At 38.6% G+C, this 27,722-nt stretch overlaps 1 protein-coding gene across 1 annotated transcript; it reads left to right on the top strand.

Moving 5' to 3' along the window:
- The first annotated feature begins 72 nt into the window (after positions 1-72).
- LOC107766006 (uncharacterized) lies at positions 73-27,722 on the top strand. Its single transcript, XM_075252847.1, has 23 exons — positions 73-384; positions 891-1,188; positions 1,292-1,360; positions 2,118-2,255; positions 2,396-2,513; positions 3,567-3,649; positions 4,093-4,188; positions 10,246-10,414; positions 10,498-10,640; positions 10,714-10,800; positions 10,950-11,135; positions 12,749-12,916; positions 14,051-14,171; positions 14,836-14,905; positions 15,859-15,946; positions 16,047-16,167; positions 17,100-17,293; positions 17,400-17,508; positions 18,512-18,667; positions 20,440-20,542; positions 21,731-21,904; positions 23,420-23,565; positions 27,329-27,722. Exons 1-23 carry the CDS (start codon positions 200-202, stop codon positions 27,520-27,522), a joined length of 3,216 nt encoding a protein of 1,071 aa, XP_075108948.1. The 5' UTR covers positions 73-199; the 3' UTR covers positions 27,523-27,722.

Here is a 27,722-nt window from a genome sequence, read left to right on the forward strand (position 1 = left end):
GTCCAAAAGTGTACACTCACAGCTTTCCACCTTCTCAAACAATAGTTCTGTTTTTATATGACTCAATAATCCACTCATTGTTTCTGATCATTCACACTTTTCTCACTCTACGGATATACTATTATACTCATTTTATTCTGCACCTTTTTTTTGTTTTGTTACTGAATTGTTAAGGTTTCGGTTCAGGAGGAACCCATATATGGACAAACTACAATTTACAAATAGCATTATTATATCACCGAAGTCTCACATTTTTGGCCATTCCACTAGTCCTTGTTGTGCCAATCCTAGGGTTTCAAATGGGTCTCTGAACAACACAATTTTTTTGCATTGCATTAGTCTGCTTACTTCTAGAAGCACAACTTGTGTTCATCGTTTAATCAGGTTCATTTTACTCTAAAGTTTTAATCTTTCTGTTGTCCCATTTGGTTAAATTTGGTTAAGGATTGGTTAAAGAAGAGTTTGTGTAATGATTATTGAATCTTTAATTCACTTTACTTTGTTGGGTGTTTTAATTTTTTCTTGATTGACTGGAAGTTGAAATCTTTGGAATGCATTTCTTAGAAAGTTGGGAACTTTAGTCCTCAGTCATTTGATAATACAATCTTTGAGTTCCTGTGCTTCAATTTTGGGTATGATCAAAGTGGTAGAATTTTCTTGAACTTCATTGGTTTCAGTGTTCCAATTAAGTTGGTGTGTCTGATAATTAGATGGATATTTCTTTACTCTAGTATTCCAATTGAGTTCTTGAGTATTATGATTGGATTGAAAATTTGTGTGATATATATGTTCTCCTGACACAAGTATTGGATATTTCAATGTACTGGTCTTCTTCATCCATGAAAGGCATGTTTTTTTGATAAGTGCTAATTCTATTCTTTGGCGTGAAGACCGAAGACTGTTAATAAGAGGTCTACTGGTGTAAGTTTTGTTGCGTCGAAAATGGCTAGAATAGACGGTAGAACTGCAATGTCAGATGCCAGAACGGGGAACATGATTTTCGAACCTATTTTGGAGGAAGGAGTCTTTCGTTTTGATTGCTCTGCAGATGATAGAAATGCAGCATTTCCGAGTTTTTCCTTTGTTGATCCCAAAGTTAGGGAGACACCGATAATGTCTATCCATAAAGTTCCATCACATATTCCTTCTTTTGAATGTGTCATGGGACAACAAGTTGTTAATATTGAGGTAACACTTTCAGGTCCTGGTGGCTTATTCCATTTCCTCTCCATTTCACTAATGAAAAAGGTTTGAATATGTCATTGATTGAGATGTTTCGACTTTAATTAAGCTTCCACCAGGTACCTCATTCTATGGAACAGGGGAGGTCAGTGGTCAGCTTGAAAGAACTGGGAAAAGGGTGAGTTTCACATACAATTTTGTTGAACAAAAGAGATACTCTAAATGCTTTTCTAGTTTAGCCGTGTCTCTTTCTCCATATTTTACGAATTCTAGGCAACATATAAAACGCATTTAAAAGGAATCATTCTTATGGAGGACAAACTATCCAGAAACAAAGACCAGTCAAAAGCTATTTCCAAGAAAAGGTGTAGATAGAACACTGCCAATCTGATCTCATGACATATCAATAAAAACCTGTTTCTTGAACCTATGGCCTTGCACCATGAAAGCTAAGAGTAGCAACGGTCCTGAGCATATTTATTAGGGACAATGGTATTGAAAATTACATTTCGACCAAGCCTATCATGCAACAGCATACCATACATACTGCAGATCTTGGTGGAGCTTCACTTGCTTAATACTTTACACAATCCCCGGATTAATTGGAAAAGAAGTTCAAGTTCTGTGGTCTCTAACACATTATAAGTGAACTACAGGTAAGAGCCTAGTTGTGAACAATCAACAGTGGTCAGTTTGCTAATGACTAGTCTGTCTTGTTGATTTTGGAACATGTGATGAAACAGAAATCGAATAAATGCATATATTTGATACCAATTGGTGCTTTTCCAAATTAAAGAACCAAGTGTAAGGTCTTTGTCCTTTTGATGACGGGAATAAAAGACCTATGAAGAAAACTTGACTTTCCAAGAGCAAATCACAAGATGAAGATGGTTAACAGATTATTACACTTGCAAATTTAATTTTGTTATTTTCAGATTTTTACATGGAATACTGATGCATGGGGTTATGGTCCTGGAACTACCTCCTTGTATCAATCGCACCCGTGGGTGCTTGCTGTTCTTCCCAGTGGAGAGACACTTGGAGTTCTGGCAGATACAACACATCGCTGTGAGGTACTATCTTACTCTACTTTCTACACCCATGCAAGCACTAGCGTGTGTTTTCTGTATGTCCGTTTGTGTATGTATCAATGCGCATATTCTATACTAAACTACAATTATGTATCACTGAATGATTATTGTCGTTTGAGCAGATTGACTTGCGACAAGAATCCAGTATATGGTTTATCTGTCAACAATCCTATCCTGTCATCACATTTGGCCCATTTGCTTCACCAATTGATGTTCTCGTATCATTCTCTCATGCAATCGGTAATTTCCTGCAGTGTTATTCTTCATTTTCTCATGAATATACAAGGTTATCTTTAAATTGATTTTTCTATCACTGAGTAGAAAGTAGTGGCCAGGAAAGGAATCTTTCACTTTGGTTCTTAGGATCTTCATTGGACCTTGTAACTAAGAATAGAAAGTCCTACTGACAGAGTCCCAGGCATCAAGCTAAATATGTTTATTTTGTCTTTTAATAAATAGATATGTCTGGATTATCTGCTTGGCACCTAAATGCATCAGTTTTTGGAACTTGATACACGTATTATTGTGGATGAAATTGAGAACCTACAGCAACATCAATCGAGGATGAATGTTAAAATTGTGAGAATGAACCCGTTGTCGAATCATATTTACCAGTTACAATTGTTCTAGGTAGATTTGTGGAGAAATTTCGAATTTATGAGACCTTGCCTTTGCTGTTGGGCAGCATAATTTTGAATCTCTCTGTTGCCTGTCATCTCTATGTTGACTATGGCAATTACTGGCTGTGATCGGGCTGGGCACAATTGAATAGATGGCATGAATGTTTGAACATTTTGCAGACAAATTACAAAAAGATGAAGATTGATGCCTATTTTCTGCCTTACATCTCTATCATCAGCTATGTGTTGGTACACCCATAAAGCAATTGAATCCAGTTTGACACAGTTGTTTAAATGGTTTCTGATGCATCTTATGTAAACCTACATTTTTCGTTCTGCTGCTGCTTTTTCCATATTTCAGAGTGTGCCATTTTCTTTAGATAATAACTTACTGTATTTGTTTAAATGAGTTTTGATGCATTTCATGTAGAGATGTTTCTGTGAGCCGATTACCTTCGTTCTGCTCCTTCTTACATATCTGAGTGTGTGTCATTTCTTGTGGAAGATTAAGCTCAAAATATAGACTCTTCTAATTTGATAAATCTTTAACCTATTCCCCCCCACCCCCCCACCCCCCTCCAAAAAAAAAAAAAAAAACCTGTTCCCAGCTTTCATTTTCCCATTTATTATGTTTACTTTGTTTGAAGTATTAGTCACAGCAATTTGAACTCAGGAACTGTGTTTATGCCTCCAAAGTGGGCCTTGGGTTATCACCAATGCCGATGGAGCTATGTGCCTGATGCTCGTGTTCGAGAGGTATGGTCACTTCATTATGTGAAATAGTCTCTTTTACTCTCCTCATGGTGTTTGTTTTGCAAGTTTAACTTTGTCTCTTGATTCTGGCTGCCTGAATGCAATTTACCTTATTTATTTTTCTTTTCTCTCTTCCTCTGCCACCAACTGTTGCCATTTTCTTATCATGTTCTTTGTCCCTCCATTTATGTGCATTTGATTGATTCTGCCCGTTTACTGGGCTGGGGGTAGGGGAGAACCTCAGATATGAGAACTACTCAGCTAGGGGACAATACGAGCTCTAATTTTGTCCTTACTTTGCAATGCTTCTCCGGTTTCATTGGTCTGTTCTTATCCTCCACCTACATTAATCTTTCGTATTTGTCTTCCTCATTTTACTAAAGTCTGATAGGTATATATCTGGCTTTTGAATCTTATATTTCATTGCGTCTGATTATTTCATGCAGATTGCAAGGACCTTCAGGGAGAAGAAAATTCCTTGTGATGTCATATGGATGGACATTGACTACATGGATGGTTTTCGATGTTTCACATTTGCAAAGGTACTCCGTCTCTCTCTCTCTCTCTCTCATCCTGATATATTTGATTCTACAGGCAGTTAGTCCAAGTCAATGATATATGTCAGGCAATGATCAATTCTTTTTATCTCCTGCCAAATACATTAATATTTTCATGACCAGGCATTAACTTATATGCAGTTAAAGTGTGAAACTGAGAAGAATGCTTGTTAATATTTCCTTTGTATATGAAATAGGGAAATTCTTGTCTCCCACTGATGTATTTCATTTGGTTTCTGTTCATGAAATTCCTATCTATCCAAAAAGGAATAATGCATGAAGCAGTAACGGGGAAAGGAATTCTGTATCTTCTCCTTGAAACTCTGTAAAGAGAATTTTGTTCTCTTCTGTTAACTTAACTTTATATTCATGTCATTTCGAGCTACTTAAAGTTGTAAACTGAATCATATATCCAATTTTCCAGTTATCTGGATAGTTTTACATATTTGAATATTTAAGTTAGTTGTGAAGTTTACAGTTGGATGCTTCCCTCCCCTTCTCCTTCTTTGACCTTTTGTTCAACATCTATATTCACAAATAGGCATTAATTATGAATTTTATAATGCTCTTATCAAAAATGATTTGGGAAAATGCATAAGTACCCCCGACCTATACCCGAATTCTCAACTACACACTTTTTCTTTGTGGGAATCCTATTACCCCCCTAAACTTATTTTAAATGGAATTATTTGCAACCTTAACGCTGACATGACAGAGTGTGTGAGGAGAGTGAGAAGCAAGAAAAAACGATTTTAAGATTATTTTTTATTCTTTTTTACCATTTTTTCTTACTTTTTTTTTCCTTTTCCCTTTCCTTTTCCTTTTCCTTTGTCTTTTTTCTTTTACTTTTTTTTTCGTTTCTTCTCTAATTCCGGCGTATATTCATTCATTGGCGACTTTGTCTAACCGTTTTTCTTCCATTTTTTCTTTTCACACACAAACTAAACTCTCAGAAAGATCTATTCATAAGCAAAGCAAAATACACTTAGATTTGAGGGAAAAAATTCATCATCGGAAAACCTTCCCACGCCGGAAAAAAAATGATGTATTGACATTTTAATTGGAAAAAGTTTTCTCAGGTTATATTCGTTTTTATTTCTTTTGCTCTTCCTCCCACTCATAAATTACACTTTCAAGAAAAATTTATATGTAAAACAAAACACACTTAGATCGGGATAAAAATTTGTCGCCGGAAAAAAAAATTCGCCGAAAAAAATGGTGTTTATGAAATTCCGACGACCACCATTTTATGCCGTCAGTGACCAAAACAAAAAGAAAGAGAATGAAATAACCAAAAAAAATGAGAATAATAAGAAATAAGAAAAAAGTATAAGAAAAAGAAGAAAGAATAAAAAAAGTACTAAAAATACATGTGGGGGCGCGTGTAGCTCACCACTTGCCAAGAGTTTGGTTGTCTAGTTTTAGGATGCAAATAATTCCATTTAAAATAAGTTTAGGGGGTAATAAGATTTCCGCAAAGAAAAAGTATATAGTTGTAAATTCAGTATAGGTTAGGGGGGTACTTATGCATTTTCCCAAATGATTTTTAGAAAGTGTTTGATGTATGGAAGTGCTTGGTTTTGGTATCTGATCTTAGACAGGCTCTGCTTCATTGGCATTGTTAGATAGTTATGTAATTAGTATGTAATTAGTCCGAGTCCCACATTGAATAGGAGTAGGGTATGTATTATGTATAGTTATAAATAGGACTCATTGTATTACGATTAACCTCAATAATATATTTTTCTCCCGTGCTTTCTCACATTGTATTAGAGCTAACCTGAGAGATTCATCGCTGTGCAAAAATACCAGCGATTCCGGGAAAAAGAAATCAGTTAACCGGAAAATTGTCCGGTGACCGCAGGTCTGTCCGGTTTAAAAGTTCTTTTTTGTCGGTGTTGTGCAAAAACCAACATCACCCTCCGGCGACCAACCCCGAAAATGATCTCCACCAGAACACCTGTCACGCGCCCTCATGCGCCGCTGACAGTGAATTTTCCACCGACATCTCCTAAGTCCTACCTATGCGCCGGCGCATGCAAATTGTTTCGGCCACTTTTTGGCCCAACTTCTTCAGGACATCTTTCTGGGGAGGTGATTCCGAGCCTGTCCATACAATTTTCTTTCTAATCCGACAACCTTGGAATTTTTCGGCGAGCTACAGTGTTTTCCGGCGCGAACAGTGTTTTCCCAGCTATTTCTTCAGTTTTCCCGCACGAGTTATTGATTTCCACTATTTCAAGCGAAGAACTTGATTTCTAACTCCATCTAACTAAGAGAAAAAGAGGTCTCTAGCTTAACTTGTTCTGACTTGGCATTCCAGGGTTAATCATACAACTTTTAGTCAAGAATTTGAGCAATTGGTTGTAGCAAAATGGGACCTAATACTATGAATAGTTGGATGATTTCTCTACCAGATTATATTGAGTTCCTTCGGTACAAAGCATGCGAAGTACAAAGCATGCGAACAAACATCTTCAGAGATAGCTTCTGTTGTTCAAACAGGTAATAGCGTGACTTGTGTCTCTCAATCTTCATCATCCGATTCTTGGGTCATTGATTCAGGGGCATCTATCACATTTCTGGTAACAAATCTCGTTTCACTACTATTTTATATTCTCAATCTCTTCCAACAATTACAATGGCTAACAGGTCTCAAACCATGACAACTGGAATAGGTCAAGTAAGTCCACTTCCTTCCTTATCTTTAGATTCAGTTCTTTATGTTCCCGATTGTACTTTTAATCTCATATCCATTAGTCGCTTAGCCAAATCACTTAAATGGTCTGTTTTATTTCTTGATGACCTTGTTTTTATACAGGAACGCAGTACCGGATCATTGGTACCTGACGTGAGTCAAATGGACTTTATTACCTCCTTGCTAAATCACATGGACTTAAATCTTGTCTTCCTTCAACAACTTGTTATGTTATTGATTCACCAGATTTATTACATAAACGGTTGGGACATCCCAGTTTATCAAAACTTCAGAAAATATTACCTGGTTTATCTCACTTGTCCACTCTATTCTAGAGTGTAAGTCGTGTCAGCTCGGTAAGCATACTCGCTCCCATTTTACTCGGCGTCCTGATAATCGAGCAGAGTCACCTTTCACTTTAGTCCACTCAGATGTTTGAGGTTTTAGTCGAGTCAGTTCTACCTTGGGATTCCGCTACTTTGTTAGTTTCATTGATGATTATTCTAGGTGCACTTGGATATTCTTGATGAAAAATCGATCTGAGTTGTTTTTTATTTTCAGACTTTCCACGCTGAAATCCAAAATCAATTTGGGATTTCTATTCGCACATTTCGTAGTGATAATGCCCCAGAGTATTTGCCTTCTCCATTTTAGTAATTTATGAACTCTCATGGGATCATTTCATCAAACTTCTCTTCCATACACATCTCAACAAAATGGGGTAGCGAAAAGGAGGAATAGGCATCTCATTAAGACTACTCGTACCCTACTCATACAATCTCATGTTCTGTTGCGTTTTTGGGGATGTAGTTCTCACATCTTGTTATCTTATTAATCGTATGCCATCCTCAACTCTCCAGAATCAAGTTCCATTCTCTGTGTTGTTTTCTCACTCACCCTTGTTCTCTCTTCCACCTCGTGTTTTTGGGAGCACATGTTTTGTTCATAACCTTACTCCAGGAAGAGATAAGTTAGCTCCCAGTGCTCTTAAGTGTGTATTTCTAGGTTACTCGAGAATGCAAAAGGGGTATTGATGCTACTCACCTGACATCCAGTAGTGCGTCTGCTGATGTTACCTTCTTTGAAATTCAGCCGTACTTCACAGGCCCAGGTGATCACTTAGACATTTCTGAGGTGCTACCAGTTCCATCTTTTGGAGATTCAGTCACTATTTCCCCTTCACCTTCCTCCACGGCTCCATCACCTCCAACTCTAGCTCCAGCTCCGTCACCTATAGCTCCTTCTACATCCTCAACCATAGAAGTCTTATCCATACAAATGATTGAGGAATCTACTGTTGCTCCTCCTAGATCTCCAGCCATAGGAACACCTCTCTTGACTTATTGTCATCGTCCATGCCCAGCATCAGGCCCAGCTGATTCACGTCCGGCACCTGACCCTGCTTCTAGTGTGGGCTTGTCTCCTCATAGTCCACCACATGCACTTCGAAAAGGTATACGGTCCGCACTTAATCCTAATCCCTATTATGTCGGTTTAAGTTATCATCGTCTGTCATCACCCCATTATGTGTTTTTATTATCTTTGTCCTCTATTTCCATCCCTAAGTTTATAGGTGAAGCATTGTTTCATCCAGGATGGCGACAAGCTATGATTGACGAGATGGCTGCTTTACATACGAGTGATACTTGGGAGCTTGTTCCTCTTTCTTCAGGTAAATCTACTGTTGGTTTTCATTGGGTGTATGCAGTCAAAGTTGGCCCAGATGGCCAGGATGATCGACTTAAGGCTCGTCTTGTTGCCAAAGGGTATACTCAGATATTTGAGCTCGATTAGAATGATACTTTCTCTCCCGTGGCTAAAATAGCACCAGTCCTACTCTTTCTATCCATGGTTGTTGTTCGCCATTATGGACATTAAAAATAGTTTTCTTCACGGTTACCTTGAGGATGAAGTTTATATGGAGCAACCACCTGATTTTGTTGCTCAGGGGAGTTTAGTGGCCTTATATGTTGGTTGCGTCGATCGCTCTATGGTCTAAAGCAGTCTCCTCGAGCCTGGTTTGGTAAGTTCAACACAGTTATTCAGGAGTTTGGCATAACTCGTAGAGCTGATCACTCTTTGTTTTATCGGCATTCTACTTCAAATCTATGAATTTATTTGGTAGTTTATGTTGACGATATTATTATTACCGGCAATGATCAGGATGGTATTACTAAGTTGGATCAACATCTCTTTCAGCACTTTTAGACTAAGGATCTAGGCAGATTAAAGTATTTTTTGGGTATTGAGGTCGCTCAGGCTAGCTCAGGTATTGTGATCTCACAACGGAAGTATGTCTTAGACATTCTTGAGGAGACAGGAATGACAGGATGTAGACCTGTTGACACTCCTACGGATCCGAATTCTAAACTTCTACCAGGACAGGGGGAGTCGCTTAGCGATCCCGTAAGATATAGGCGGCTAGTTGGTAAATTAAATTATCTTACAGTGACTAGACCTGACATTTCCTTTTCTGTGAGTATTGTAAGTCAATTTATGGATTCTCCTTGTGATAGTTATTGGGATGCGGTTGTCCGCATTCTTCGGTATATAAAATTAGCTCTAGGCAAAGGACTATTGTTTGAGGATCGAGGCCATGAGAAGATCGTTGGATACTCGGATGCTGATTGGGCAGGATCACCTTCTGATCGACGTTCTACGTCTGAATATTGTGTTTTAGTAGAAGGTAATTTGGTGTCTTGAAAAAGCAAGAAACAGAATGTCATATCTCGGTCTAGTGCAGAAGCAGAATATCGGGCAATGGGTATGACAACATGTGAGCTAGTTTGGATCAAACAGTTGCTCAAGGAGTTGAAATTTGGTGAGATTAGCCAGATGGAATTTTTGTGTGATAATCAAGCTGCCCTTCATATTGCATCGAATTCGGTGTTCCATGGGAACTAAACACACTGAGATTGACTCTCATTTCGTAAGAGAAAAGATACTCTCAGGAGATATTGCTACAAAGTTTGTGAAGTCGAATGATCAGCTTGCAGATATTTTCACCAAGTCCCTCACTGGTCCTCGTATTAGTTACATATGTAACAAGCTCGGTACATATGATTTGTATGCACCGGCTTGGGGGAGAGTGAGATAATTATGTAATTAGTATGTATTTAGTCCGAGTCCCACATTGAATAGGAGTAGGATATGTATTATGTATAGTTATAAATAGAACTCATTGTATTACAATTAACATTATAATATATTTTTCTCCCGTGCTTTCTCACAAGCATTAAATTTGTCTTTTCTTTATCATTTAGTTATGTTAACTTAGGTGAATCGCCTTTGTTTACTAATGTCAAAATTGACATCCTAAAATTTTTTCTGGACATTGTTGTCAGGAGAGTTTTCCAGATCCAAAGTCCCTTGTGGAAGAACTTCATCAATCAGGTTTCAAAGCAATCTGGATGCTTGATCCAGGGATTAAGTATGAAAAGGGATTTTTTGTTTATGATAGTGGTTCTGAAGCAGACGTATGGGTTCAAACAGCAGATGGGAGCCCTTTTATTGGTATGTCTTTATCCTGCAGTTTAAACTTTTATTATTGTTTGTATACATTTTCAGATTTGTCATCTTTTTGCATTCATCTTTAGGGGAGGTGTGGCCTGGGCCTTGTGTGTTTCCCGATTTCACTCAATCGAAAGCCCGATCATGGTGGGCTAACCTAGTTAAAGATTTCATCTCAAATGGTGTGGATGGTATATGGAATGACATGAATGAACCAGCTATTTTTAAGGTGGCCTACTGTACCACTTCAGAACACTTATTATGCTGCACTGTTTTCGTTCATTGAGTCTTTTCTGTTGCAGACAGTAACAAAGACAATGCCTGAGAGCAATATTCACAGGGGAGATCCTGAATTTGGAGGCTGCCAGAGTCATTCATACTATCACAATGTGAGCCCATTTTCCGTGTTATACATAGATGAAGTTTATACTTGAACAGCTTCGAGGAGAGTTGTACTTGATGTGCTTGCTGATGATACCCCTGCTCCTTTGCCTTTTGTAATGCAATATGCTTATAGTTGGCTTGACTGCATTTTAAGGTTTATGGCATGCTCATGGCAAGATCAACCTATGAAGGAATGAAGCTAGCTAATGGAAATAAACGCCCTTTTGTTCTCACACGTGCTGGGTTCGTGGGTAGCCAAAAGTACGCTGCTACATGGACAGGGGATAACCTTTCTACATGGGAGCACTTGCATATGAGTATCCCGATGGTTCTTCAACTGGTTAGTAGCTAAGTATGATCACTTATGCTTTTAAGTTTATATCAGATGCAGGCTTTTACGTTTGATTTTATTTTGGGAAGTTCCTGAAAGGTAACTTAACTTTTGAACTCAAAATCTGGGGAATACAGTTGGAGGTTTTGTTCTAGCAGGTTAGTAATTTAGTGGTTATCTTTGCAACTTGTGAGGTGCATTCATATGATTCACCATATTAGAAATTCAAAAGTTGTAGTTACCTGTTTCCTTTATTAGTCCTCATGGATAACCAATACCTTCGCTTCCAGAAAATCTATAGAATGTCTATCTGTAAAGCTTCAATTTGTTCCAATAAAAGATGTCTGATCTATAGAGGTTCGATCATTATGATTCAAGGTTAATGCTTACTACTAGTAAAAAGTATCAACATAATCCTTAGGATGCACAAGGCAATTTTTTTGATTAGCAACAGTTCCATCCCTGCCACAATGTTGAAACATACTCTAGTGTTGTGGTTCTTGAGGCTTTGTTACAGCTCTCAGGTCCAAGCACTGGGTACAGGTATCTGTTTAAAAATCCAGGTTTTCTATCAATTAGAGAAACCCACACATGGTAAGCATGATTGCGTCCTATTTGACATGGAATGGCAAGCACTACCAATCAAATGTGTTGTATACGAGTTCGTCCCTCACCGCCTGCCACCGCTTGTACCCGTGTCCGACACTAATCCAACCGTGTCTCTTTGTTGTTGTTATTTAATTTGTTAATATGTTTCATTTCAATTAAGCAGACTCCAACAGGGCACTGCTTCTTGCTTCTTAGATATGCTTCAACTAAAATTTTAAGAACAAACGTGGTTGTTGCATTATGAAGGATCTACTAAAATGGAGTCTTCAATAGTTTTTGTTTGACCTCGCCTATATCAATTACAAAAATGGTGAAGTCTGCTAAGAGAGTAGGACAATTGATAATGTGTTTTGATGATCTTTTAGTTAATGAACTGCTCGCTTTTGTCGACTGAACTTTAAAGTTGATAAAGTATCCATGAGACATGTCCTTGATGTGTTATGCTATAGTAGATTATGGCTACAAAAAATGTTGCAGATATTAGTATTTAATTCCTGTCTTGGTTCCATGCCTGTGCTACTTAGGACATGGTTATTTCAATGCAAAGATGGTAGATGCCATATTGCCCTATCACACAAGAACAACAACTACACCTCGGTTCCAAACAAGTTGGGGTCGGCTATATTAATCCTTACTTCTCTCATTTAAGCTCAAATCATGTCCTCATTATATCAAATAAAATTAAAGTGAAAAATAAGTTAAATATTTATAAATAATAGTGATAATAATATTATTATTATTATTATAAGTTCTCTAGAAAGACTAAATCCTATTCCCACTAGTAGATATCACCTATATGGATCATGGCATTTATTTTCACGTGACACAAAAAATCTCTTTTGCTCTTTAGTATAGTCAAATTTCGCACAATTAATCTCCATGCCGTGTGTGTGTGTGTGTGTTGTACATACATATTAAGTATGCATGCTTCATAAGTAACAGTAGCAGTTTCATTTAGCATTGTAATGGTTTGGCGCATTGTACTTTTCCGATGAGGGAAATTTTATGTTCAGGGGCTCAGTGGCCAACCACTTACTGGACCAGATATAGGTGGCTTTGCTGGAAATGCAACTCCTCGGATGTTTGGAAGGTGGATGGGTGTTAGTTCCCTGTTTCCCTTTTGCCGTGCGCATTCGGAGGCTGACACAAATGATCATGAGCCTTGGTCATTTGGGGAAGAGGTTTGCTCTTTTCTGTAGCAATGAGTAGTCAACTATTTGAAAGTTCTATTTTGTCAAATGACTTATTTAACTGTGTCATATCCTGTGGCTTGGTCTGAAAGATCCCATCTGATTATGTCAAGCATGAAAGTTTTGCATATGTTTCAGAGTGTGAACTGGTCCCTGACGGGAGTTTGAGTTTTCAAGTTAGACTCATTCATTTCTTCAAGCGCGTGCACTCTCAATGCCTGTTATAGTTTCAATGGCTAACCAAGTTCCTAAGCAATAACTGTCTCAAATACTCCTGATCCTTATTCTGAAACTTCAAACATGTAGATTATAGTACCAGGTTCATGACACTGATACAATAATAGTTGGCATGTATGCTCAGGAATCGGGATACCAAAAATGTGATTCTATATCGCACTTTGATTGCATGGATGATTACAAATCTTCTCTATTTATATCAAATTCTTTTCTAGAATATCTCTAACTAATTAAATATACAAAAAACTGCAATCATTCTAGAGGTACAAATCCCTGTTATTAACTCCGGAGATACAAATCTGTACAATCACTCTAACGGATTTGACTTTCTATAGCAATGTAATATATCCATTTTATTTGCATTAATTCTTACAATTTTGATGCAAGCTTAGTATGTTGGTTCTTGGAGAAAAGTGGATTTTATAACTGCATGTACATTTGAATTGTTAACCATTGCTTTCTAGATAGCTTTGTTCAAGAATTCCATTGCTTCGTCTAGTTGAATGGTATCTTAAACAAAAAAAGAACGAGGAGTTGCGGACATACCCTCTTCTTCTGATAAACTTCAGTTTCTGGTTACCTCATTTCCTGAATTCTGGGTTGATGATTGTCCTAGTTGTGCTATAGCATTCTTTTCTGTTGATATTCCCTTGCGGTCTTGTTGCTGATCTCCCTCTTTTCATATTTACTCTTGGAAATTTATGAAGATGAATACACTTGGATATGGCTAAATTGTGCAGACTGGATTAATCTAGTTTCTTAAGCGTATTCAAGATAATTAACCAGAATAATAGTATACTTTTTTCATGTCTTTTCTGTATGTAAAACTTCTTATTTGATTTTGGTATAAGACATCTGATTTGACTTGGGACCTTACATCTCTAACAGCGTGAGGAAGTTTGTCGCATAGCATTGGAGCGGCGCTACCGTCTTTTGCCACACATTTACACCCTCTTTTATTTGGCACACACGAGGGGTACACCAGTGGCCACACCTATCTTTTTTGCTGGTAAATTTCTCATCACCGATCAAAATATTTTTAGGTCCACAATATATGTGCATGAAAGCATGGCTGATAGTGGACAAGATAGTCAAATTGTACAGGATTTATGCAGTTTTGGCTGGATAATCATTTGAACAGAATTTTCAAATGTTGAGTTGTCATCAGTTTAGAAATTTCTTGTTTACTTTCTGTAAAGCCCAAAAAGGAAAATCTGGTCTATGGTTGCAGACTTTGTGCAAGTCACTTAATCCGAGAACAACCTAGACATTTCTAATTAAGGATTTGGTTTCTTTACGAGTTCCTTTCCCTATCGATAGTATCTAATCTATTACTGTTTGTTGAAGTGTGTGTCCATCCCATCTAAAAGCTTAAGCTATTAGAAAAAACACACTTTTATTTACTTAATTATGTCTTCAATATGCCCCCTCACGTGCGGAGTTGATTCTTTTTGATGAGCCAAGTACGTGGAATTTTTTTTTGATATTGGGTGGCGGTGAGCCTCGAACCTAGGACCTCTGCCTGCTCTGATACCATGTTGAAGTGTGTAACCATCTTATCTACAAACTTAAGCTATTAGAGAGAACTCACTTTTATTTACTTAATTATGTCTTAAACACTGCTTAAATTGAACAACATCAATTTCGTGGTAATTAGTCGCTTACTCTTGCAGATCCAAAAGACCCTGAGTTAAGGAAACACGAGAACTCGTTTTTGCTGGGACCGATTCTTATATATGCAAGGTTTAATTCTTTTTCTTCACAGATGCATTAGTAGGTGATTGTAGAACTCTGTGTAGGTGGTTTCTTCGTTTGCATTCTACAATATACGCATTGTTAAGATTCCTAATGTCCATCAATCAACTTTGTAGCTAACTGTCTTTCTCATGAGATGAGAAAAGATTAAGCACATCTTTTGGTTTTATCATTTTAATCCAAAAAAGTAGATTAAGGGGGCAAAACAAAATGTTTTGCTGGTTCCACTAGGTGGCTATGTAAACTTAGTTACTAGTCAAAGGAGAAAAAAGGGCAGTTTATATTATGGTCAGAAAACAGTTAAGATATTATATATTCGGCTCTGTAGTAAATAAATAATACAGGCTATTGTGGTTTAAATTTTGCTCTAATAACTGTAAGCCTAAAAGGCAATTTCTTTTACCATTTGCCAAGTGTTTGGTAGCAGGTTTTAGAGACAATACTAACATTATTATGCAAAACCTCTTTCTTTCATGCAACATAGTCTGTTATCTATTTGTGAAAATTGATTTCATAGATTTGCGTATCATCCAATAATCTGATGGATTAATATTCGTTTTCACTTCCCAAATGACCTCCCTCAAGCACCTCCACATTCATGAGGCAATTGGCATGCATAGAGGTGACTGACAGAGAAGTGTGAACGCGATATTGCTAACTGATGATCCTTTATGATGCAGTTGAGATAGATGGAGAGATTTGCTTCATTTAGCCTTAACCTGATCCACGTTTACGTCCTTATCTTTGTTGAGTCCCACATCGACAATGAAGGGGATGTGTGGTCTCCTTATATGGATTTGGGAAATCCTCACCTCTTGAGCTAGCTTTTGGGGTTGAGTTAGGCCCAAGGTCCATTTATCAATCTTCATATTTCTGGATCAGTGTGGATGGTTTAATCTGTCCTGTGCATGCATATACTAATGTATGTTGTACTTGAGCAGCACTCAGCGTGGTGAGGAATTGGGTACAATTCAGCACAAGCTACCAAAAGGCACATGGTTGAGTTTTGACTTTGAAGATTCACATCCGGTATTTATTCTTGGGAACTGGACACACACAATATTTATGGATTATCAGTACTTTAATTTGCTTTTTATTATCTTTGTTCTTGTTCCTCCCAAAATTTTAGGATTTGCCTGCATTATATTTGCTTGGTGGATCGATCATCCCTGTCGGTCCACTTTATCAGCATGTGGGTCAAGCTAATCCGAGTGATGATTTAACATTACTCGTCGCCTTGGATGAAAATGGTAAATTTCTATCTTTTTGGTTATACTAGTGAAGTTGACTCCCATTTTTTTTTTTTTGGGGGGGGGGGGGGTGGATTATGGTTAACTAGCTTTAGTTGGTTTAGCAATTATCAGGGATCAATAAGAAATTATTTTATTTGAATTTAAGAGCGAAACGGGACAACTTTTCCATAATAGATGCCTACTTTAATCTGATTTTGGCACATGTTCTAGAATTAGTTGTGGTCACTGTAGAGTGTAGAGTGTGGTATGGAGTATTTATTTCTTTCTTCCCTTTTCTTCCTGTTTCTTGATCGTAAGATAATTCGCTGATATGAGGAATTCCGTGTGTGCCAGTGAAGATTGCTTCCAATGATACAGGAAATAAAAAATGCTATCATCTGGGTAGCACACATGCATGTACCTATATTAACTTTATCTTGTTAAAACAGGTATGCAACATTGATAGTGTAGTGAATTGGGCTGATGCACCAATATGTCCTTGATAAAAGGAAAGGATTCATGAAGTTATCATGAGATGGCGGGTCTTAATTCAGTAAAGGTTAATAAAGATAGGCTAGTAGGGCTAGGAAGAATGAATTTTTTTGTGGTACATTCTAGGATATGTTATCCCGAATAAGAATGACAGAGCTAGGACACTGGTGGAACTTGGGGGATAAAGGGAAGAGTGCACTGACATTGGAATTTGTGTAATCAAGCAAAGAGAAAGACTTTAGACTTCTCAGTGACTCTTTTGCTTTCTCCTGAATGTTTTTGTTTGCTGCTCTATGCATCTATTCTTTTACAAGTTTAATGGTAGTTTATTTAGTACTTTCTCTTGATCGTGGGATCATTGGCGCATTGTACAACAACGGTGACAAGAGGCAGTGAAAGGGAAAAGAGTTCTTTGGCAGCTATAGCACTCAGCATCACTCATACTTTTGCAATTTCAGGTAAAGCTGAAGGTCTTCTATTCGAAGATGATGGTGATGGATATGAATATAGTGAAGGTGGATACCTTTTGACAACATATGTTGCTGAGCTTCAGTCTTCTGTTGTTACTGTGCGAATCTCCAAAACAGAAGGAAAATGGAGTAGGCCAAACCGCCGGTTGCATGTCAGGATATTGCTTGGTAAAGGTGCTATGGTATGTTTCCTCCTGCCTCACATATATTAGCTTTAGGGAAAAGGAGAGACCATTTAAGACAGACATGTTTAATTGGTGATTGTTTGCTATGGTTCCCCTTATCCAGCTTGAAGCTTGGGGTTCTGATGGAGAGATTGTACAAGTAGCAATGCCATCAGAAACTGATGTATCCAATTTGGTTTCTGCAAGTGAAGAGAAGTACAGAAATCGTCTGGGTAAACCTGCTCTTCCACATGTCCTGCTTTGCTTATTTAGTTCTTTCTCTAACTTACTGCATAACTCTTTCTTGGATTTGCATCACACGTGAATATCTCATCAAATTAAATGACATATGTGCAGAACGTATTTCACAATATCCAATCTTAGGTATGTTTAAAAGAAGTACTCAAGTCAGACACCTACACCCGCTGGAAACTCCCTGTGGTTCATGTTCAACGCAGCCCAGCATGTCTTAAAACTTCTATTTAATTCTTTAACGACAACACTGGCATCAACCATTTTTGGTGCTTCGTCTGTGCTGGATGCAGATGCTTAGAGAATGCTACAGTATTTCTACTTTTATTAAAATTCTTTTTTACGTATAAAGATAAAAGATTCTGAATTTTAGAGAGAATCATTAGGATCCATTTCAATTAAAAAGCATGATTTGGTAAAATGTTTTCCAAATTCTTTTAATGTATCACCCATAGATGCCTGAAACAGCTACCAACTTAAAGGTTATTTAATATCTCTCTTATTGAAAAACACGTATTTTAATTTCTGATCGAAAATTCTACATTTCTTCTGGCTGCCGCTGTTTGTAATCAAATAGATTTAGTGATTGGGCCAGCCTTTAATGAGTAAATCTTGAAAACATGGAGTCTCGGAGGAGGATAGAAGGGAAAATCCTTTGCAGGTCTGCCATTTTTCATGTTTTTCAGGGCAGTGAGGTTAGAATTATGTGATGATTTTTTTGAAAACACTACATGGGACCTCGTTATCAGCTGTTGGATGTAGTGTGTTCTGTATCGACGAGAACTAAATAGCTGGTTTTTACAATTATCATGCCTTACAGATTTGCAGAGGAATTGGGTTTCTTACTTTTGATGTCTGTTTTATATGTCTACCAATTCTATGCCATCTTATCCTTTTTACTTCAACTTCTTCCCATGCAAGTAGTTTTTTTTTTGTTTCAAAATTTACAGAAAGTGTTGGTTCCTTGCTGAAAATTAATTGCAGAAAGTGCTAAACGTATACCAGAAGTGGAGACTGTCTCTGGACACAAGGGAGTAGAACTTTCAAGGACCCCCGTTGTTCTGAAGAGTGGTGATTGGGAGCTACAAGTGGTCCCTTGGATAGGTGGTAGAATCCTTTCTATGGACCATATTCCTTCAGGTATTGTGAGCTCCATAGTTATTTTTTCCTTCAGTAATTCGATAAACTTTCACTTTCTTTGCATTTTCGCTGGTATTCGTCAAGCTTATTCATGTGCATTTATTGTAAGTGTCCCTTTATTTGAAACATCGGTGGATCTGTAACCTGACAAATGCTGGACACTGCTTAAATGGGTGATGTTAGGTATCTTGGGAAGGTTCTTTTAGTCGTCCCAAATGACCGTTTAATCAGAATCTAAGCTAAACATGCTCACTTATTGTCTCTTGATACTACCAACCATTCATTTATCTAGACTCTTTTCAACAACTGACACTAAAGGATTTTGATTGTCATTGTAAACTGGTTCAGTTTAATCAACATATAATCTTTCACTTATCTGAACAGTGGGTCCTTCAGTTATTCATTCGACAAAGTTTGAATAGAGAAATGGTGTTTCCATCTTTTTTTTTTGACAATGTAACAGGTATGTTTGTATTAATCAATCTTCAGCACAAAGGTTGTGCTGGAAGCCAAAAAAAGTTTACAAAAGCCTACAGAGCTCCCTATTCTAATCCTTGCTCATCTTACAAGGAGTCTAGGACCTGTAGAATTGACTCTTAAGTCAACACTGTATTCTGCTTTACACAAAAAGCAAAAACGAAGAATACAATTCATCTTAATTTTCTGAATAGAACTAGTTGAATCCTCAAAACATCTTGCGTTCCTCTCCTTCCATATTGTCCACCAAATAGTTGCAGGGACAATTTTCCATCTGTCTTTGTTGGAGGCAGTGCACTTCCCCCCTTCATTCCAGCTTGACAATAGTTCAGATGTTCTTCCTGGCATTGACCATCTAATGCCTCTGAGGTTGACGAATAAGTCCCACAACTGACTAGTCACTCTACAATGTAGAAACAGATGGCTGATTGGTTCTACCTCTTGACCACATAAGTAACATCTCGAACAGATTTGTATTCCCCTTTTCCTCAAGTTATCATCTGTTAAAACTGTTTCTCTAGCTACCAGCTGTAAGCACGTGATTTCACACCTCCCAGACAAAACATGCCACTTTGTATGGTATTTTGACCCTCCAGATGTGTTTCCAAGGCCATAGGTTGACTTGTCCACCATCTTGGTTTAGGTATTTGTAGGCTGAGCTGACGTGTACACTCCGCTGCTGTTTTGGCACCATCTAAGTGTGTCATCTCCCTCCTGTAATCCATTGCATAGCTCCAGAGTATTGAAAAAATCTGTAATTCTGGGAAGCTCCCAGTCATGTAAAGGTCTTCTGAGGGTGAGGTTCCAAGCATTTGTCCCTCTAAGATGGTGTACTGTGGTCTGTGTTGTTGATTCAGAGCATAAATGTCAGGAAAAAGGTTCATAAGACAACCAATACCTAACCAGTTATCTTCCCAAAAGAGAGTTTTCCTTCCATCTCTTACTTTGAGTTGAAGTTTGACAGCAAGGTTTGGCCACAGATTCCTTATAGTTCTCCATATCCTTAAGTGTCAGTTGTTGAAAAGAGTCTAGATAAATGAATGGTGTTTCCATCTTCTGATCTAATAAAAGAGCCTTTATCTGTTAAATATTTTTTATCCTTTGTGTTGCTATAGGGAGCATTGCTGTCTGAGCTCTTATCTGTTTCTCTGCTCTGTACTTTGCATCTCTGTCCAACTAAATTGCTCCCCTGTTCTGCCCATCTTTTGGAAACCTATAGGCTTCGGTAAAGTACTGATAGCAGCAGAAATGTCGAATATATATACTGTCTTATTCATCTATTTTCCCTGTAACAGGAACTCAATGGCTTCATAGCCGAGTGGAAAAAAATGGGTACGAAGAATATAGTGGCCGTGAATACAGATCACCTGGATGTACTGAGGAGTATTCAGTTATTGAGTAAGTAAATAAGAAGTTCCTCACTCTAGCATATGTTTCAAATAGTTTCTATTTGCTACATAGAGAAAAGAAATTAGTATTAGTCAAGTTCTAGTATTGACGATGATTTTATTCTTCACTGATCAAAAATGGAAAACTGAAAATGATGCGTGTGTGAATTCAACTTTCCTATTTTCATTGAAGAAAATGGTACTTAAATCTTTTGCAATTCAATTATAAGGGAGACTTTATCTCCTCGCCTGATAGAAAGTTGTGCATGTCTCTGCGGTCCGAAGGAAAGAAAATTAAGTGTAGCTGAACTTCAAAATTAACAGCTCCAAAATGTGAAAGCAACGAAAAGCATGAGATAAATTGACCTGAAATCTGGGTAAGGTGAAGTTTTCTCTTATACTTCCCATTTGAAACGTAAAAGAGAAAAACCAGCAGCCTTGTAGGGTCAACTTCTTTTTGTATATCCTGGAATGGTTTACTCATCTCATAGTGAAACTAGGTTTGAAAATTGAATTTTATGTGGATATAAGTAGAAATGGATTTCTGATGTGGAAACAGGAAAAGAAAATTCAGCTATAGTTTTATACATAGTACATTAATCTGTGAACGAATTCTTTTGATCGTTAAACTTCTCAACCGGCTATGTATGGAATCAATCATCAGAGAGTGTCTTATATTAGGTAATGAAATTTTGCTGGATTGTTCTCGACTCAAATCCAGGAGATATTACAACAATTTTTTTAAATATCCTGGTAGTGATTTTCCTTGGTCTCATTTTTAGAGAATTGGTGTACTGTTTTAAATATCAAGAAGGGTCAAGTGTTTGGCTTCTGATATGTTAATCATCTTAAGGTGAAAATATGGATTTGAATTGGGTAATGTTGGGTAGCAGTGGTAGTTTCTAGCTTTTAATATGGAAAACATACTTGGAAAAATTGATTATGTTTTTCACGTAGAGAGGGGGGCATATATTTCTCAAAATTGTACCCGATGCATGTTAGAACCTTCTTCATTTCTGTTCCAACTCATAATGCAGTTCAATTTGGTCTTTTATGGTAATTCTTCATTTATGGAGATTTTCTTTCCTGATTTGCTTAATAGTAAATTTAGAATTTTGATTACACTATTGTCTATTCTACCCGTAAGGGGACTTTTTCTTCTCCGTTATTCACTGTCCAAATTCTTCCTGTTTCATAGACGGGATCTGGAACAGGAAGGGGAGTTGGAGTCTCTTAGGCTGGAAGGTGATATAGGTGGAGGAGTAGTTATGGAACGATACATATCTTTGCCAAAAGACAACTCCAAGGTTTTCCGCATTGATTCTGCAATTGTAGCTCGCGGAGTTGGTGCTGGTTCTGGAGGATTTTCTAGGTTTGCTCTGTCCTACATCTTATTACTGAAAACTACTTGTAGGATCTCTTAAACCCACCTGTTGAAATATTGATTTTCTTACTGTTGCTGCATAGTTCCAAACATCGTAGATCACAACTTTTACTGTTGTCAGGTGACTTATTTATCACCCAATATGGGCTGGGTCAATCCATGGGGAGCCCTGATATCAGTTTTAGTTTGTTAACAGTCCATTTAGATAAAATTCGAATGATTGTTTAAAATATTTGCCTATTACAAACTAAAATGAAATCTGCATTGGTATATCCAAAATTGAGCTTACTTTTTCTTTGTGCAACGTCCCAAAGTGATGCCTAGTTTTATAGCGAAAACCTGATTTTACCTTCTTTGTACAACCTTTTCCCATTCTATTCTAAAAATATAGAAATAGAGAGAGTAAATTGTGTACTGATGTCTTATTCAATACTAAGGTGTTAAATAATTACATTCTTGACTATCATGATATTTGGTATACATGCTGTACTGGTGTTAATGTAAATAATTTGTGACTGAATAAGCATAATTCAGATGTAACAACATAATATTCATAAATATAGCATCTCTACTCTTAGAATTTTAAAATAGTGGAATTTAATTAAACATTAAGAACATAAAATATGTAGAGAGAACATAGCTTTATTTACAAAATAGATGCATAGAAACTACTCTCGTTCTGAATGCTGGTGAAGTAATGTGTTTCTCTATGATTGTTTCCAACTTGTTGTGAGACCTTCATCATTTTCCTAAACTCAATAATATTCTATAAACGTGTTTTATATATCGTGACCTTTGCAAAAGATTCTTACTTTATCTCAGTTTTTGTATAAAAAGAATTGCAAATTAAAGTTTTTCCGTTATCAAGCTGATTGAACTGTACTATTACCAGTCTCATTTAACTTTGTGCCTGTTAAAACTATCTCTACCCATTTAGCCTTGATAAGAACCTGCTGAGTTCAGGTTGTGCTACGTATTACGTCATATGGGGGCACAGCCGGTGCCTGGATCGAAATACTCTTGTTTAAAAACCTAATATGCAATTCTACCAAGATCACACCTTTTGTGCCTTAGGTGAAGCTATTTGACCTTTTGTTTGGGATATCAAGTCATCGAAAGCTTTTTTTCTGCAGATACACCAATTTTATCTAGTCTTCCTCCACAGAGTCATTTTAGGCATGCCAACTAATACAGTATTGAGATATCATTGTTATCATGTTGTGCATTTTTTGCATCCGTATAATTTATCTAATCAGGAAAGCCTGGTTACAAGCTGTATATATAAGAGGTCTTAACATTCATTCTGTCCAAAAATAATTATTTTGTCGGTTAATTTTCTTGTTTCTGGATGGTCATGTTTATAATAGCTGGTTGAAAGGTGCTCGCACTCTCTCTCTCTCTCTCCCTGCTTTATATGGTGTAGAGCCTCGGTTTAATTCATTCCCTCTTCTCTTATTTCTGATGGCTTTTGGCATCTCAATACTTTGTTTTTTGCTTTGATAGGCTTGTGTGCTTGCGTGTGCATCCAATGTTCTCGTTGTTGCACCCAACGGAATCATATGTGTCCTTTACCTCCATCGATGGGTCCAAGCATGAACTTTGGCCAGAAGCCGGAGAACAAGTGTTTGAAGGAGATCTTCGCCCAAAGGGTACGTTTTACTCTTTTCTTTTGCTCACCTGGACAGCTTTTTTTATTTTTTATTTTTATCACACACATATTTGTAGTGTTTATATCTCTCTAAAAGAACTGGTGTTGCCCGACTAGAGGATACATTTTCTGCGCCAAACCATATCATCTTTTAAAAGCACAGCAGGAAGTAAAAGTAGATTATAGTGTACTGCCAGAACTAGGTTGTGATCTATGCATGTCAGTATATGTAAATTTCCATGAGACTGGAGTGAGTTTTGTATTAGTAAGATACCTTAGAAAGTAGGGGCGGATTTATAGGCAAAATTATGGGGCACGTGAACCCATGGCCTTGCCGCAAAATTAGATATTTTATGTTCATATTTTCTAAAATTGGTATAATATTAATTGTTGGCGCCCACGCTCCAAGAAGGTTGAATGGTGCACTTGGTTGAAGGTTAAGTTATTTACCAAGAGGAATAGGGATCAATTCCCACTTAATACATTTTTCATTCTTTTTTTATTAGTGCACGCATGTATTAGAAATCCTAGATCCACCTCTCTTAGTAAGACTAGTAAATTCAGCTGGCATTGCTTCTTAGGGGAATAGTAGTAAGATGGGACTGGAAGAATAGAAAAGACACCCTTGGGTGCTGCCATGGTGGTAATTGTCACAGGGGCGTTTTCTGTCCGCCGAAAATGCTGCCCGATGTGCGGCAGTCAAGTCCCCACTTGACCTCAGCCTTACCCAATTTTCGTTCGCTTTCGAGGTTCAACACTTAGAATAAATTTAAGGCAACAGGAATAAACAAAGGCAACACAGATTTACGGGAACCCTTTCCCAACCTTTTATAATAAATCAATTACAAAGGAAAATCTCGAGTTAGGCAAGGTGCTGCCACCCTTGGCAGGCACCAACTCACAAAAATGGCCTACTCTTGCACGAATCAGCCCTATAAAAGCCCCTGCCTAAGGCTACTCGTGCTGCCACTCGTTTGGCAAGGCAATGGCACATATTTTGCCATGCTCAAGCCATAAAATAGACAACCCTATGCCTATCTTTCAGACATTTCCCAACCAGTTGGTACTTAGCCCGTTTTTAAGGCTGCTAGCACACATATATATAATGTAGTCAGCCCCAAAAGTGTTTCCTATGTTCATTTGACATCCCCCAACTGATAGGAAATGATCCCCATGATCAAAACGTGGGAACATGATAGATCATGCCCCAAAAACGTGCAAAGACTCAGCCATTTAATCAGCAACTCCTGGACATGGGTTGTAACCGCCCAACTGCATCATGTGCACCACATGTGCGCATTTCCTTGGCCAGCTGCTGCCCAATTTCGTGTCTAGTCTTGGACCGGCCCAATGCCATTATATCCAGCTGCATTGCGCCAAGCTCAACGCCATTATATCCAGCTGCGTTGTGCTATAAATTTCCTTGACATCGCCACGAACTTGTTTGCCGCACGCCGCCTGCTGTCACAGTTGATTGTTCTTGTCAAGTCGCCTCTACTTGATCAAGTCTGCCCGTTGTCAATGCTGATTTTAGCATCAAGTCACCAAGCCTTGATGCCCTTCCCTTTGCCAAGTCGTTTGCCCACAAATAACTTAGGTGCCAGCCCGCTCACCTAAGTCATGGCAACATCACATTGCCAATGCCACTGCCTTGGCACTAAGCTGTCTCACTGTAGCGCCGAGGTCTTTCCCGTTTAGCCTTGTCAAGCTCCCATTCAGCCCGCCTAGTTCCGTCAAGGTCTTGGCCTTGCTTGTACGCAGCCCACTCTTGCTTTGGTGTAGTCCGTCACACCTTAGCCCTCAAATACAAGTGTAGTCCGTCTCACTTGTCTTAGCAACAGTTTGTTGCCATTGACAACACCCCCGCATTGTCTTGCATGTTGATTTTCCCTCGCACATAGGCCAATGGCAAGGCCATCATGCCAAAATCCTCGCCACTGCCGTGCCGCTTGCCGATCTGCTTTGTCAGGGGTCTAACAAACCACCCCAACCAGTTGAATTCGACGCCCTCGTCGAATAGATCCCAACACATGCTGCCATTTGCAAAGACATCACAAGTTCAGCACCCCTTTGAAAATTACGTTGTCCTTGCCCTCAAGTGCAACGTTTTTGTTTTCTCATTGCATTTCTTGTCCGTCGTTCCCACAGCAAATTCAGCACGCCAACTGACTGATTTGAAAGAACCCACACTGATTTTTGGCACCTTCAAACTCGAAAATTCTGCATCACTGCCTTCCTTGCCTTTTCTGAATTTCTAAGCCAAAGACAGTCCCTTCCACGAACAAGAACACTGACCCACTGCCTTGCAGTCTTGTCCATGGCCATCTCGACCTCGTCACGAACCAAACCAAACCAAACCTGGCTTGCTCTGATACCAATTGTCACAGGGGCGTTTTCTGTCCGCCGAAAATGCTGCCCGATGTGCGGCAGTCAAGTCCCCACTTGACCTCAGCCTTACCCAATTTTCGTTCGCTTTCGAGGTTCAACACTTAGAATAAATTTAAGGCAACAGGAATAAACAAAGGCAACACAGATTTACGGGAACCCTTTCCCAACCTTTTATAATAAATCAATTACAAAGGAAAATCTCGAGTTAGGCAAGGTGCTGCCACCCTTGGCAGGCACCAACTCACAAAAATGGCCTACTCTTGCACGAATCAGCCCTATAAAAGCCCCTGCCTAAGGCTACTCGTGCTGCCACTCGTTTGGCAAGGCAATGGCACATATTTTGCCATGCTCAAGCCATAAAATAGACAACCCTATGCCTATCTTTCAGACATTTCCCAACCAGTTGGTACTTGGCCCGTTTTTAAGGCTGCTAGCACACATATATATAATGTAGTCAGCCCCAAAAGTGTTTCCTATGTTCAGTTGACATCCCCCAACTGATAGGAAATGATCCCCATGATCAAAACGTGGGGAACATGATAGATCATGCCCCAAAAACGTGCAAAGACTCAGCCATTTAATCAGCAACTCCTGGACATGGGTTGTAACCGCCCAACTGCATCATGTGCACCACATGTGCGCATTTCCTTGGCCAGCTGCTGCCCAATTTCGTGTCCAGTCTTGGACCGGCCCAATGCCATTATATCCAGCTGCATTGCGCCAAGCTCAACGCCATTATATCCAGCTGCGTTGTGCTATAAATTTCCTTGACATCGCCACGAACTTGTTTGCCGCACGCCGCCTGCTGTCACAGTTGATTGTTCTTGTCAAGTCGCCCCTACTTGATCAAGTCTGCCCGTTGTCAATGCTGATTTTAGCATCAAGTCACCAAGCCTTGATGCCCTTCCCTTTGCCAAGTCGTTTGCCCACAAATAACTTAGGTGCCAGCCCGCTCACCTAAGTCATGGCAACATCACATTGCCAATGCCACTGCCTTGGCACTAAGCTGTCTCACTGTAGCGCCGAGGTCTTTCCCGTTTAGCCTTGTCAAGCTCCCATTCAGCCCGCCTAGTTCCGTCAAGGTCTTGGCCTTGCTTGTACGCAGCCCACTCTTGCTTTGGTGTAGTCCGTCACACCTTAGCCCTCAAATACAAGTGTAGTCCGTCTCACTTGTCTTAGCAACAGTTTGTTGCCATTGACAACACCCCCGCATTGTCTTGCATGTTGATTTTCCCTCGCACATAGGCCAATGGCAAGGCCATCATGCCAAAATCCTCGCCACTGCCGTGCCGCTTGCCGATCAGCTTTGTCAGGGGTCTAACAGTAATCTATTCGGTGTCCATGTTGATGTCTTATACTTGTGAATTCTTTTTCAGGTGAATGGATGCTTGTTGATAGATGTCTTGGTATGGGATTGGTCAACCGGTTTAATATTGATCAAGTATACAAATGTATGGTGCATTGGGGTACAGGAACAGTGAATTTAGAGCTCTGGTCTGAAGAGAGGCCCGTCTCAAAGGAATCGCCTCTTAAAATATCTCACGAGTACGAAGTGCAAAAGATAGCCTAAAGCTCTCACCTGCATTTAGAACTTGTCTGACACGACTGAGTAGTTCAATGTGTTCGTTCTGCATTTTCTGGGCTTGAAGAACGGTTGACATTTTCACTAGCTATGTAGATGGAATAAAGACAGTAAAATTCATTGGCAGTCTGTTTAGGGTTTCGAACTCAATGATCCAACTAAACACGACTAAATAGAGTTTTCCTAAA

This window comes from Nicotiana tabacum, chromosome 1, assembly GCF_000715075.1.
Source record: "Nicotiana tabacum cultivar K326 chromosome 1, ASM71507v2, whole genome shotgun sequence".
Lineage (NCBI taxonomy): Eukaryota > Viridiplantae > Streptophyta > Magnoliopsida > Solanales > Solanaceae > Nicotiana > Nicotiana tabacum.